Source organism: Tupaia chinensis, unplaced genomic scaffold, assembly GCF_000334495.1.
Source record: "Tupaia chinensis unplaced genomic scaffold, TupChi_1.0 Scaffold000709_1, whole genome shotgun sequence".
NCBI lineage: Eukaryota > Metazoa > Chordata > Mammalia > Scandentia > Tupaiidae > Tupaia > Tupaia belangeri.
The window spans coordinates 72,961-88,691 of record NW_006160232.1 but is presented as its reverse complement, the minus strand read 5'-3'; the positions used below and the strand labels follow the sequence as shown (position 1 = coordinate 88,691).

Sequence of the window (15,731 nt, the reverse complement as noted above, 5' to 3'; positions counted from 1 at the left end):
GAATTGCAACATGACCATGTCCCATTGGTGTGACTGTTTCTCTGTAGGTCTGTCTTCTCTTTTCTTGCAATTGCATTTACCCTCTAACTATTAACAAAAGGAAAAGAAAGAAAAGAAATTTGAAAGACTTACACATTACACACCACTATTATAGAAGTAGAATACTTTGAATTTGATTATGATTTATCTCTACTTTTGATATTTATACTTCCACAAGATTTTTTTTTTCCCTTAACTGTCACAGGTTGTGTGCACTAGCCAGAGAGTGGCAAAGAGACAGAAAGACAGAAAGGACGAAATCATCACCAGTTGGCACATGGTGGTGCCGCATTCCTTTCTCCTCCGTTTCCATGTCCTGTGAGGACTTGGGGCACATGTGCACATTCACCCAGTAGGTTTTCCAAACTTCCAGGGCCAGGATTAGAACAATGATTAACCATGTAGGATCTGGCTCAATGAATCATTATGTTGTGCCTGCCTTCCATATATTTCTGTAACAGTAATTATCATCCTCATACTAAGGCCTGTCTAATGGTGATGAGTTATCTGAATAAACTTTATTTTGCCTTCATTTTTTGTCTGCTTACTAAAAATCATTTTTATTAAGAATAAATTTTTAATATTTTTTATGTTTTATTTTACAATTTGTATACATTTCATTGTATATCTTTGTGGGGTATATAACATGGATTTTCAAAGCACATATGTGATAATCAAATCAAGGTAATATATTAATCATATTCTTCATAGAGCACATTGTGATGTTTTACATTACTTTTTAGGTGATACCTCATTATGGTCTGACTTTTCCTTTCTCTAGTTTTTATTAGGAATTATTTTATTTAACTTTATCATTATTAATATTTTTTCTGTTTGATCAGAGAGAAACAGAGAAAGAGAAAGAGGGAAAGTGAGAAAGCAAGCTACCAGGTTTGGGACTTGAACCACAGTTGGTCATGTGGGGGTCCAGGACCTTTAATCACTGTTCCACCTGTCAACCCGGTCTATTAGTTCTTTTAATAGAGAGGTAAGAAATCTTTTTCTCTGTCTTCCTTCTTTTTTCTCTCTCTTTCTTTTGTATATACACATGATTGATAATATCTTTTTATGACACTCAGCTGTGGTTTGACATTCCACAATCTATTTGTTTCATATACCTGTATTATTATATCTGTTAAATGCTTTTCTTTTTCCTAATCTATTTCTATAAACTAAGTTCTCAAGACCTATATTCTCTCCGGTATCTACAGTTGTCCCCTGTTTCTATGTCTTCGAATCTTTCAATTTCTGCCAGAGAGTACAGACATTTGGTATATTTTAAGTGAGGACATACTGTATTTATCTTTCATAGTCTGGCTTATTTCACTTAGCACCATATATTCTAGCTTCTAAATTAGTATGGAATAACAAGATCTTATTGTCTTTTAGGGCTGAACAGTACTCCATTGTGTATTTATGCCACTTTTTTTTTTTCTTACAGCCTTCAGTTGTTCAGCCCTCAGGTTAATTCCATGTTGTAGCAATAATGAATGAGGTTGCAATAAGCATGGATGTGCAAGTGTCTTTCTAACTGAGATATTACTTGTCCTTAGGTAAATACCCATCAGTGAGATTACTGGGTCATATGGTAGTTATATTAGTAAATGGTTGAGAACTTCATATTTTTTCCATGGTGGCTGTATTAATTTATATTCCTACCAAAAGTACAAGAGGGTTCCCTTTTCACAACAGCTTTTCCAGCACTTGCTGTTCTTTGTGGGGTTTTTGTTTTATTTTGTTTTGTTTTGTTTTTAGGTCAAAATCATTTTAATTGGGGTTAGGTGATACCTCATTATAGTTTGACTTTCTTTTCTCTTGGGATAATAGATATGGCTATTTTTTTAATTGTTTTCAAGTAAGCTGCTTGAGTTTTCTATATATTTTGTTATTAATTTCTTATCTGAGGAATAGTTTGCAAATATTTTCTTTCATGCCGTGGACTCTTAGTGTTTCCTTTGCTGTGCAGAAGTTATTTAGTTTGATGTAATCCCACTTTTCTATTTTATAAGTTGTTGCCCATGCTTGAGGGTTTTTAAAGAAATTTTTGCCCACTCTAATATCTCTGTGTTTTCCCTGTCTTCCACAAGTAATTTTATAGTTTAAGGTTTTATGTTGAGATCCTTATTTTATATTGAATTGACTTCTGTTAGTGGTGAACGATAGGGATCTAGTTTCATTTTTCTGCCTGAAGGTATCTAGATTTCTCAGCACCATTTACTGAAATACTCTTTTCTACACTGAATTTTGTCTGTTGTTTTTTTATTTTGTCACAAATTAGCTGGCTTTATGTTTGGAGTTTAATTCTGAATTTTTAAATTTTGTTCCATTGGTCTATGTGTCTGTTTTTGTGCCAGTACTATGCTCTTTTTATTATTACAACTTGCTAAATATATTTGAGGCTGGGAACCAGCAGTTAGCGTAATAGCTATGTCGCTGGACTCCCACGTAGTCGACCATGGTTCGTGTCCCGGACCCAGTGGCTTAAAACTCATGCTGGGCGCGTGTGCGTGCGTGCCCAAGATCCCGAGAGGAGAATGGAGGAGAAGGGATTGCGGCGTGACCATCCCCCCTGGGGGGTGATTTCTCGCTTTCTGTCTCTATGTCTCTCTCTGTCTGTCTGGCGAGCGCACGCGCCCTACAGTGAAAATCTCTCCAAAAAAAAATATATATATATTTGAGGTTGTGTGGTGTTTTGTTTGGGGAGGCAGACACAATAGTGCCTTGGTGATATTGGGTCTCATAATTCCAGACAAATTTGATGATTTTTTTTCCATTTCTGTGAAGAATGTCACTGATAATTTGACAGAAATTGTACTGAATTTATAAATTAATTAGAGTAGAATTGACATTTGAACTAGATTTTTTCTTCTAATCAGAGATCAAAGGATGGTTTTCCTTTTAAATGTCATTTCCTATATCTATGTTTAATTTTTCATAGTCTTCTTTTAGAGTTCTTTTTATGTTTTTGGTAGGTTTTTGCTGTGATGTTTTACTTATTGTTATTATTTATATGTAAGTCATCTATTATAAGTGGGATTGCTTTCTTCCAATTTTGTCTCAGTCTATTCATTGATGGTGTATAAAAAAAGCTACACGTTTGCATATTATTTTGTATTCTATAATTTCACTGAATTCATTTGTCACCTCTAGGAGTTTTTCTGTAGATTCTTCTGGATATTTCATGTATATAATCATGTCATCTGGATAAATTAACTTTCTTTCTTTCTTTCTTTCTTTCTTTCTTTCTTTCTTCCTTTCTTTCTTTCTTTCTTTCTTTTTCTTTTTTCTTTTTTTTTACAGAGATTTTTGCTTTATGGCATGTGCATTTGCCAGAGACAGAAAGCAAGAAATCACTTTGGCCATGCCATAATCCTTTCTCCTCCTTTCCCTTCTTGGGATTTTGGGCATGTGCACACATGTAAACAGCATGAATCTTAAACCTCTGGATCTAGGACTCAAATCTGGCCATGTGGGAGTTCAGAGATGTCATCATTATGCTATCTGCTGGTCCTCTTTCTTATTTGATTGCTTTTTATTTTGCCCTCTTCCGAATGCATTGGCTAGACTTTCAATGCTATATTTAAAAGAAGTACAAAAAGGGGACAGCCGTGTCCTTTTCCAATTTTTAGTGAAAAAGCTTAAAGCTTTTCCCATTCAGTATGATTTTAATATGGATTTGTTATAGATGGCTTTTATTATATTTTTATATTAAGAAGTATACCTTTTGGGACCAGCAGTTGGTGTAATGGCTACATCGCTGGATGCCCATGTAGTTGACCATAGTTCGAGTCCCAGAACTGGTGGCTTAAACTCATGCCAAGTGCGTGCACGTGAGTGCCCAAGATCTCGAGAGAATGAGGAGAAGGGATTGTGACATGGTCATCCCTCCTGGGGTGGGGGTTGATTTTGTTTTCTGTCTTTCTGTCTCTCTCTGTCATTCTGGCAAGTGCAGGCGCCCTATAGCAAACACTTCTCCTATATGATATATATATATATATATGATATATATATATATCATATATATATATAAATATGGTAAATATTACAATAAAGTAAATTTCACACATTCTTTAGTTTCCCAATTCATGTAAAAATCATTTATACACAATAATGCTGTCTCTAAAGTGTGTTTTAGCATTATGTATAAAAATTTACATATCTTAATTTAAAAATACTTTATTGTTTTAATGCTACCTGAGCCTTTAGCAAGTTGTAATTTTCTTGCTATAGAAAGGTCTTACTTGATGTAAAGATTGGGGTAAAAGTGGAAATTTCTCTATTCTTTCATCCTCTTTGTTCTTAATTTTTTTCTATAGGGCATTTTTGCTTAAGAGAGAGAGAGAGAGAGAGAGAGAGAGAGAGAGAGAAAGTTGGAATTCCCCTGGGATGGATGACCACACCACAATCTGTACTCCTCCAATCTCCTTTTGGAATATGGGGCACTCATGTGTGCACACACACCTTTTTTGAAATCTCTGGGCCCAAGACTTGTGCAGTTGGCTATATGGTATCCAGGGCTTTAACCTCTATGCTACTTGCTGGCCCAGCAATATCTGAAAATAAGAAAAAAAAAAAGTCTCCTACATTTATTGCCCCTTCCCTTCATAAAATAAGTGATCCTATTTGACAGTATTTTATCCACAATAGAACCCTGCTGCTACTTTATCAACCAAGTTTATGTAATATTTTACATATCTTATGGTTATTTCAACAATGCTATTGTATCTTCAGCAGAAGTAGATTCCACATCAAAAAACCTCTTTTTTTTTTCACACTAATGAGAAACAACTCCTCATCCATTAAATATTCATTATGAGATTGCAGCAATGGAGTCACCTCTTCGGGCTTAAGCTCTAACGTACTTCTATTGCTATTTGCACTACCCCTGCAGTTACTCCCTCCACTGAAGTCTGTCACTTTTTTCAAGTCATCTATGAGAGCTGGAATGACCTTCTAAAGTCCCATTAATGTTGATATTTTTACCCTGTACCGTAAATCACAGATATTTTTTGTTTGTTTGTTTTTAGAGTTTTTAACTATCAGGCATGTGTACTTGCTGGAAAGAGACAGAGACAGTGAGAGGGAAAGTGAGAAATTACCCATCCTAAGGGGGATGGCTAAGCAGCAATCCTGTCTCCTCCATTCTCCTCTTGGGCTTTTGGGCACACACAGACACACGCCTGGCATGACTTTTCAAACTGCCAGGTCTAGAACTTGAATCACATTTGGCCATTGGGAGTCCAGCAGCATAAACACTACTCCATCTGCTGGTCCCCACAAATATTCTTAATGGCATGGTAAATTCTAGAAGATAAATTTTGTTCAGATCCATAAGAGGATCTTTCACTTCATTATCTATAGCTACTTTAGCCTTTCGTATCATGTTTTTTGAATAGTTAAGACTTAGAAGTCAAAAGAACTTTTCATTTTTTTATGTTTATAAAGCAAAAATTGCAGAACTTTTAAAATTTCAACAGAAAACTTCACATTCTTTTTGAAAAATAATTATTTATTTAGTTTTATTCATTCATTCCTTTTATTTTGACCAGAGAGAGAGAAAGAGAAAGAGTGAGAAAGGAAGTCACCAGGTCCAGGACTCGAACCATGGTCGGCCATGTAGGAGTGTCTAACTTAAATTTGTCCAGAGAGGGACAAAGAGAGAGAGAAAGCGAGAAAGTGAGATGCCAAGTTTGGTACTTGAGCTGCTGTGAGCCACGTGGGAATCCAGAGCTCTTAACCACTCTTCCGCCTGCTGGCCCCCAACTTCATATTCTTTTGTTAGTTAAATGTTTCTTTACTTTTCCACTCACACCCATCCTAATCCACCCACTCTGCATCACCCACTACCCTCTTTTACGGTCTTAGGGATCTATACTTATCCCCTGTATTAGCATATGTTCAGACCTTTCCATTTCTGCCATAGATGGTAGACGTTTGTTACATACTGATTTGGGATATACGGTGTGGTCTGGCTCACGTTGCTTAACATTTTCTTCATTCATCCACTTTATTCAAACGATAAAGTCTCTTTTCTTTTTCTTTTTTTTGAGAGGTTTTTGCTATAGGGTACGTGAGCTAGCCAGCCAGACAGAGAGAGACAGAGAGACAGAAAGTGAGAAATCACCCTCCAGAGGGGATGGCCACGTCGCAATCCCTTCTCCTCCATTCTCCTCTCAGGATCTTGGGCACACACACACACACACACACACACACACATGTGCCCAGCGTGAATTTAAGCCACCGGGTCCGGGATGCAAACCGTGGTCAACTACATGGGGGTCTAGCGACATAGCCATAATGCTAACTGCTGGTCCCAGGGTCTCTTTTCTTAAGACCATTTATTTAGACTTTTAATATTTATTTATTTATTTATTTATTTTTTGCCACAAGGCATATGTACTTGGCAGAGACAGAAAGAGTCAGAAAGCGAGAATTTGAGAAATCACCCCCTGGGGGAAGTGTCATGTTACAATTTCTTCTCCTTCATTCTCCTCTTGGGATTTAGGGCATGTGTGCACATGTGCCTGGTGTGTATTTCAAGCTTCCAGGTCTGGGACTCAAACTGTAGTGTTAGTCATGTGGGATCCAGTGCCTTAACCACTATGAAACCTACTGGCCCTTCTTATGACATTTGATTCTTGAGTTGTAGAATGGGTGTTGTATTAGCAGGCATGAAAACAACATTAATGTCACTGTATGTCTCCATTAAAGCTCTTGGATGAACAGATGAATTGTCAATGAACAATAATTTTTAAAAATTTTTTTGTGTTGTAGGCATCAATTGTAGGCTTAAAATATTCGGTAAATGATTTTTTTAAACGTGGTGTCAACAGGCTTTGTTCTTTTATTTAAAAGGGACAAGGACAGTAGATGTAGCACAATTCTTAAGGTTCCCAATATTTCTTCTCTGCTGGGATGATCTATAGTGGTTGATACCTGCTGATTTCCATTGCTCATGACTGCTATTTGGCCATTTACATCCCTTGCTTTATGCTTAGGCCATGGCAGGGAGATTGTGTATATATGTTTGTTCATATATTTCCATAATGAAATTGTAAAAATGCAGTAATACTCATTGTATATATTCAATTCAACACATTCATGTTTGATTTTTTTAATAGCTTATATATTTATTTCTTTTATGAGACAGACACAGAAGGAAAGAGAAAGAAGTGTAGGTACATCCCCAGTCATAGCTGACCTGGATCTGGAGCAGGTGCCCAACATGTTCAGGGAGATTCCAGGACATGAATGAAAGACCTTTCCCATGGAGGTACAGTTGTGTTACCACTTTGCCACAGTCTGATCCCAGGCCTTTTGTGGTGAGATTATCAACAATGTGACACTCCAAGTTAAATTGGCATGCAATATGATGGAGAGACAGCAGACTGTACTTCCTTTTGGGCTTCCGTGTCATTATCCCCGCTGTGCTCATACTGGGCTCTTACCTTCTCATCATCACTGCCATCTTGATGATCAGCTCCACCCAAGTCACCAAAGCTTTCTCCACTTGCTCTTTCCACTTGACCTTTGTTACCTAGTCCTGTGACTCTATTTTCTGCATTTTTTTCTCATACAAGCTCTAGCTGTCCCTTGAGAGAGACACAATGGTCTCTAACTACGCTGCTGTGCTGTTCCTTATGCTGAATGTTCCTACAATCTGAGGGGTAAAGATGTGAAATAGTCTTTGAAAAAAATCCTTCAATTTAACATAATCAAAATCGTAAATTGACATAAGTTTCTCAAGTCAATAGTAAGTGCAACAGACTGTGTCAGGGAAGATTGAAAAACTAGATTAAAGAAAATAAGTTTTGTTTTCAGACAAGCTGGTGGCATGTATGTTTAAGACCGGTGGATCCCACACTGCTGACTGCATGTTAAAATCTTGGACCCAGTGGCTTGAAAACATAATCAGGGTGTGTGTGTGACCAAAATCCCATGAGAAGAATGGAGGAGAACTCTGTGACTGTGCCCAGCATGAAGCGATGAAGTGCTTTCTCACTTTCATCTCCCTATGCCTCTCTTTTTCTGTCAACTATTTAGTGAAACATGTGACTAAAAGCAAATTTTTTTCTATTAAATTATTTTCAACAAGAGAGCTTTTGTCTCTCTTTTTAGTTCTTTTTGTTTTAGCGATTGGACTATAATCTGAACAATAGACTACAGACACAATTCAATATTAGTATATATTTTTAAAAAGCAGTATCTGTAGTTAATGCAAAATTGATGTGTGTAATATCTAGGACCCCACTATTTCAATGGGCTCTCTTCTTTACAGTTGGATCATTCTTCTTTCTCTGACATCATGGCGTTAATGTGAATATGACAAAACATTATATTGATTGTCTTGGTTTCAGGATACACTCCAAATCCTTCTAGTTAAGTGCTGTCAAGAGCTTGCTCAGTGATAGCTGAATAAGGATGAATAATAATAAGATGAATAAAGAATGTTAATAATTTTATAATGAGGCCCAGCCACAGGGGTAAAGGCAATGGAGCACTGTGGTATGATACTGGAGACTTATGAGAAGACTTTGGGTTCACTGGTCTACTCAAATATGGTGAGTTTACTCCTGAGGATGCTATGATCCTGGCAGCTACAAGGGTTCGGGAGAAAGTAATAGCATGGAGCCTCTCAAAGATGCCTATTTTTCTATCAGTCTCTTTCTCTCAGGAAGGGAATAAATAAACTTTCAAAAAGGATTTTTCAATAAAAAGGGTGGACAATGATATGTAAGAACACAAGTGAAAGGATATATCAGACATGTTGGAGTTAATACAAACGGTGAAGTGGCTACAATTATCTGTCCTAGGCTATTAAATTTTAATGAAATTTATAAGTGGGCTAATTCTAGCATTAACTATAATCTTTTAACAACAAAGTTCTTTTTTTCAAGGTTCTTTTTTTATGTAGATGGTTTGGTTATTATTTATTTATTTATTTATTTTACAATTAAAATATGAATTTATTTTGGTACAGAAACTTTTTGAAATTCATACATAGTTTTTCTATTACACATATTTCCATGAGCTTTTTTCCTGAAACATTTTTTTAATCGAATTAATTTACATTCATTCCCTAAGTATCGTCACAGTATACTGTGATTTCCCATCCAGAATATACTGCATAGTGGCTTAATCATGCACGTTATCATTAATAATTTTGCATTTCTAGTTTTTTATATATACATATATATTTACAAAGTTCTTAATTCTAAGCTACAAGCTTTCTCATTGATAAAACATAACTAATAATTTTGAAATTGCAATATTGTAGAAAATATTGTATAAAATATCAATAAATCTGTTACATGCTAAATATTGAGCTGTAATTTTCTTCATAGTCTTCTGGCAGAGAAAGAACCATAACTAGAGTATAGTTAGGTTTTTGATTGTTTATTACTTTTTGTTTTACTTTAAGTTGCTATTTTTTCCTAGTGGATGGTATAGTGTGTTACGTGAAGGAAAGTGTTATGGAAACTCTTTGTAGGAGAATGCTCTGAATGTGGCATAAGAATATAAAGATACGGGGACCAGCAAATGGTGTAGTGGTTATGTCACTGGACTCCCAAATGGCCAACCACAGTTCGAATCCAGGACGTGGCAGCTTCAAACTCATACCAGGTGTGTGTGTATGAGTGCCCAAAATACCAAGAGGAGACTGGAGAAGGGATTCCCATGTGACCAATCCCCCTGGTGGATGATTTCTCACTTTCTGTCTCTCTGTCTCTCTCTGTTTCTTTGGTGAGCATACACACCCTATAGCAAAAGTATTTCTCTAAAAAAAAAAAAAAATTGGGAACCAGCAGGTGATGTGGTGGTTAAGGCACTGGACACTCCCACATGGTCTACCACAGTTCAAGTCTCAGACCTGGTGACTTGCTTTCTCAGTTCTCTCTCTGTCTCTTTCTTTGCAAGCCACATGAGGTATAGTGGTTGAGTGTTTAAAAAATAATAACAATAATAAAAAATTATAATACTCTGAAAATATATTCTAAAGATGATTCATTACTACATGGATTTATAAACTATATAAAAATTCTAAAAGGCTCTTGAACACTTTCTCTTTTTATTATGTTAATATAAAAGAAATATAGTTTACATAATATTTCTATATATGCAAAGCTTTTGAATAAATTTGAAGGGAATATTTTACTTAAAAAGAAATTTTTGAGCAAATTTACAGCAATATAAACTTTGCATATGATCTTCATTTTTTAAAGTTTTTGCCATAGGATTCTTATTCTCTCTGGAGAGAGAGAGACAGAGCAGTGAGAGGGAAAGCGAGAAATCACCCCCTAGTGGGATGGCCACACCACAATTCCTTCTCCTTCTTTTTTCTCCTGGGATTTTGGGCATTTAGTCAAGCATGCCAGCCTGATTTTCAAGCTATCAGGTCTAATAGTTGAACTGCAGACAGTCATGGGAGTGTCCTTAAGCACTAGGCCATCTACTGGTGCCCTATAATTTTCTTATTAATTAAAGTTTAACTACCAGATTACCAAAAAGAATTATTTATTTAATTCAATTTGTCCTTATAATTTTTTAATTTGACCAGACAGAAACAGGGAGAGAGAAGGAAAGTGAGAAAGCAAGCTTTCAGGTCCAAGATACGAACCACAGTCAGCTGTGTGGGAGTCCAGCGGCTTTATCCACCATGCCACCTGCAAGCCTCTAACTACCTCAAATTACATGCATAAAAGCTATTCAACTCTTTTTTTTTTTCTTTACAAAATTGCTTGGAAACATAAAGGAATGTGGATTTTATGAAAAATCTAGTACTGCATAGAGACAAAGAATGACACTGAAAAAATGTAAAAAACTCAGTATGACAAATTTTAAATAGTTTGCACCACAACAAACTAAGAACCGAAGAGTTCTGCACTTAATATTTCATTGTATTAAATACAATTTATCTAGTTTAATTTAATGATAGGTACATACAAACATGTCTATAAATCAGTACTTCAGAAAATACAATTAAAGTCAGGCCTTGCTAAAAAAAACCCAAACAAACAAAAAGCACACAAACAAGCAAAACAACAGAGAAAGAAAATAAATACACTTTATCTTTGTGGCCAGAGGTTCTGTGTTGCTTTTTTGAAGGCCTCTTTGACATCTTTGTTTCTCAGACTATAGATGAGTGGGTTGAGCAACGGGTTGACTACGGTATAGAACAGGGCAGCCACCTTGTCCCTCTTCAGAGAGTAGGTGGAACTGGGCCTTGAATATATGAAGAGCAGGGATCCATAGAAGAGCGTAACGGAGACTAGGTGGGAAGCACAGGTAGAGAATGCCTTGCGCCTTCCTGAGGCTGAACGGATCCTCAGGATAGCAAGGAAGATGCTGAAATAGGAAATCAGAATGGCGAGAATGCTAGGAAGGACTGCGAAGCCCACCAAACCTGTGAGGACCTTTTCATAGACCTGGGTGTCTGTACAGGACATTTTTACCAGTGGTAGTACATCACAGAAAAAGTGGTCCAGGACATTGTTTCCACAGAAACTCAGACGGAATGTGTTGGCAGTGTGCGCTATGGCATTCAAAAATCCTCCGATGTAGGAGCCAGCAACGAGTCTAGTGCAGAGGGAAGTGGACATGATTCCTGAATAAAGCAGTGGGTTACAAATTGCCACTTGTCGGTCATAAGCCATGACAGCCAGGAGAAAGCACTCAGTGTAGGCTACAACACAGGAAAAGAAGAACTGGGCCCCACATCCAGCCAAGGAAATTCGCTTATCTTCTGAGATGCAAATGGCCAGGATTTTGGGGGTATACACTGAGGTATACCAGAAATCCAAAAAAGACAAACTGCCAATGAAAACATACATAGGTGTATGTAAGCGGGAATCAATGCGGATTAAGATCACCAGGGTCATGTTCCCTGACAAAGTTATCAAATAAAATGTCAGAAATATTCCAAATAAGATGAGCTGTTGCTGGGAATCTCCTGAGAAACCCAACAAGATGAATTCAGTCAGGATGGTGCGATTTCCCACATCCATGACCACAGAAGGAAAGCCTGAGTAACATAATGAGAAAAACATCACTTAGTGACTTTTCTACTGAAATAAACATTGTATCAATTAAATTCACCATTACTAAGAAGTGTTTATGTTTTTTCCTATCTGAAACTATAGTACTTTTGTCTGTGATTTGAAAAGACTATCTTTAGAGATGGAAGTGATTTTAAACCTAAGAATTTCACTTATTAGCCATTTAATATAAGATTGGTCCTTTTTTCTTATGATCTAGGTTAAAACATCACAAAATGGCTAAGAGTTTCCTGACAGGTTACCAAATGAGTAGAGAAGATAAGCATGAAAATGCTCTAATCAATCTTTGGTACATAGTGGACAATCACAAAATTTCATTATCCTTCCACAAGTTATCAAGAACTTCTTATGTGTTGGACAATGTGTTGATAGTTATATGAATACTAGTATACTGTTCTATTCTCACTACTATAGTATGGAAAGAAAAATAATAATAGATTATTGATCATGTGCAAGTTACTATTTTAGGTCCTGTATCAAACCCATTTAATATTTACAAGATAAGTAGTACTCTAACCCTGTAGTATGTTATTTAACAAACAGTCAAGTCTCAGTTATTCACAGGCTTCCGACTCATAAGTCCATCTCCATATATGGCATGGACTCATCATATCATGTTTAAAAGTGAAAATGTCAAGATACAACCAATTTGTTTACGAGTACTGCCTGTTTGCTATATTGTATGAGTCTTTCTGAACTTCTCTACTGGTTCATGGTGGTACCCAATTCATACATTATCCTTCATTTGTATAAACTCTGCTAAATTTAATTTGTCTCAGGTTTTAGTTTAACAGTGATATTTTGCTCCTCTTGCTCCTCTTGGTGAAGCAAAAACAGACATAAGTAACATACTCAAGGTCAGAGATTGGTAAATAGCAGAGATAGTTTTGAACCCAGAATTTATTTTTCTTTTTTTTTAGAATTATTTTATGTCACTTTATTTATTTACTTATATTAATTTGACCAGAGAGAAGGACAGAGCGAGAAAGAGAGGGAGAGAAGGAAAGCAAGAAAGCCAGCCACCAGATCTGGGACTTGAATTGTCTTAGGCTGTGTGGAAATCCAGTGCTCTTAACTACTGCACCACCTGCTAGCCCCAAACCGTAATTTCTTAATCAAGAGTGAATGCTCCTTACTAGTAAGCCATTTACCTCTAATGTAAGTAGATAAGACTTATATGCTAAGAGTTCATAGGATAAGAACACACATATATTTTCTGTAGTATGGAAATACTATAACCCTATGACAACATAAATATATTTACCTATTATAATACTTAAAAAGAAATCTTTGTCATAAGAATGTTTGCTTTATAACATATTGGATTTGAGGTGAGATTTATATACATACTTTAGAATTATTTATTTTTTTAAAAAAGGAAAAGCTCCACAGTTTGTTTTTTAAGACATTAGAAACTATGATCTCCTCCTATGAGTTCATTTCCTGAGGCTCCAACATTCTCAGAAAGAAAAGAGGATATATTTAATTAAAAATATTGTCAGCCCACAAACTGGCCTCTGCTCTACAGCAGAGCTCTAGTTCCTTCTCTAGGCTCCTGGCCAGCAAGGGATGTTGAGGCAGGGGCACGACTGCCCCTGCCCCAGCTCCAGCTCTCCCAGGCCCAGGACCCTAGCCTCTAGAAAGGTAGGCAGGTTTATTTTTAATTTTTTTTCTCTTCTTCTTTCTTTTGTTAATTTCCTACTCCTCTTTGCCCCACAGACTGGCCTACGCTATGCGGCGGAGCTCCAATTCCTTCTCTAGGCCTATGCCAAAATCGTGAGTGGCATGATTTTTTTTTTTTTAATGCTCCTTTATATTTTTTTTCCCACTTATATTGTCCTCTCTTCCTATCCTCCCCCCTGCCAGAGAGGCTAGACAGGTCTAGAATCACAGTTCTGAAATTCCCTAGTATTGTAAGTTTCCCTGGGATCCTCGCTTTTACTGAACCACCTGTGAAAAAGGAGATACTGCTCTTCAGGCACCTGAATAGAATACACCTCAAAGCCACATTGCTAAACACAACAGATGAGAGATATTGGCACACATCAGTCCACAGCAAAAGGGAAACACACTTGCTCCTAGTTGAAAATACATTCTCCTAAGAGGTATTCCAAGGTGAATACATTTCCCAATGACTAGAAATAGAAGAGCCTCAGGTCTGAATAAACCAGGAGATATGTCTCCCTCAAAAGAACACAGTAACTCCCCTCCATCCTTTGAAAAAACAGAGGAAGTCACCAAAATGTCAGAGAAAGAATTTAGAACATTCATGGTGACAAAATTCTATGAGTTGGAACAGAAAAGAGACAATGAACTAAAGGAGATTAGGAAATCCTTCCACAATATGAAAGAAGAAATGGATACCTTAAGAAACATTCAGATGGAACTATTAGAGATGAAGTCTGTAATACAGGAACTCAAAAACTCTCTTGGAAATATTAAAAGTCAATTAGACCATGCTGAAGATCAATTCTCCAATGTACAAGATAAAATCTCTGACCTAAAAATACCACCAAAATGATATATAAAATAACAAATAAACCACGAGGATAATATACAAGAAATACTAGATTCCATTAGAGGCCCAGACATCTGAATAATTGGCATTCTAGAAGATGAAGAAGCTAATAAGCGCATGAAAAATCTGTTCCATGAAAGTCTGGGAGAAAATTTCCCAAGTCTAGAGAGGCACTCAAACATCCAGACCCAAGAAATACAAAGGACCCCAAATAAAATCAACCCAAGAAGATCTTGGCACATCTTAGCCAGCCTGGCCAAGACTACAGATAAAGACAAGATACTAAGACTGGCAAGAGAGAAACGATAAGTGACTTACAAAGGTCATCCCATCAGGCCAGCATTGTACCTCTCAATGGAAACAATGCAAGAAAGAAAAGAATGGGAAGACATATTGAAAGTGTTAAGAGAGAAACAATTTCGTCACCTGAGCTCGGTCTTGCCTTATAACAGCTGAATTCACTAGCTCCCAGCATGCCTGCAGCTTCTGAGAGGAGAGAACTGAGACCAGTTGCATCCAGATGCCGAAGTGTGTATTCCTGGACACCCAGGAGGGAATGTCTGGCTTGCACTAGTCGGTGAACCTCATCCTGCCTCCATTGAACATCAGTCAGTTGAGACCTGTCTTGTAAACTGTGAAGCCTTGGTTCTTCATTTCTCCCAGACTGTGCCTCAGCTTCTCCTTCTCAGGACCCACCAGAGGGCACCACCTGGTTACAATCCTGACAGATCTAAGAGCACTGAAGCTAAACATTCAAATACTAATAGGGTTGAAATATTCCCCACTATCTACTGAATCTGCTGCACCAGCAAGCACAATAGAACAGCAAAGAGATTCTGGATCACCTCTGTCTGCTTGCTCCTGAACCTTCATTTCCTCATATGAAGCAATCAATGAGTGTCATAAAAGAAACCTTGTTTCTTAATTTATTTCTTTAATTTTTAATTTTTTTTAAGAGAGACTTTTGCTATACAGAACATGGACTCACCAGAGAGACAGAGGCAGACAGAAAGTAAGAAATCACCTCCCACGGGAGAAGGCCATGCCATAATTCCTTCCCCTCCATTCTTCTCTTGGGATTTTGGGCACACACACACACACACACACACACACACACA

At 36.9% G+C, this 15,731-nt stretch overlaps 1 protein-coding gene across 1 annotated transcript; it reads right to left on the bottom strand.

Annotated features, from left to right (window-relative positions):
• Positions 1-11,105: 11,105 nt before the first annotated feature.
• On the bottom strand, positions 11,106-12,047 carry LOC102500781 (olfactory receptor 9G4). The gene has a single exon (XM_006160840.1). It carries the CDS (start codon positions 12,042-12,044, stop codon positions 11,106-11,108), a length of 939 nt encoding a protein of 312 aa, XP_006160902.1. The 5' UTR covers positions 12,045-12,047.
• Between the last annotated feature and the right edge of the window lie 3,684 nt (positions 12,048-15,731).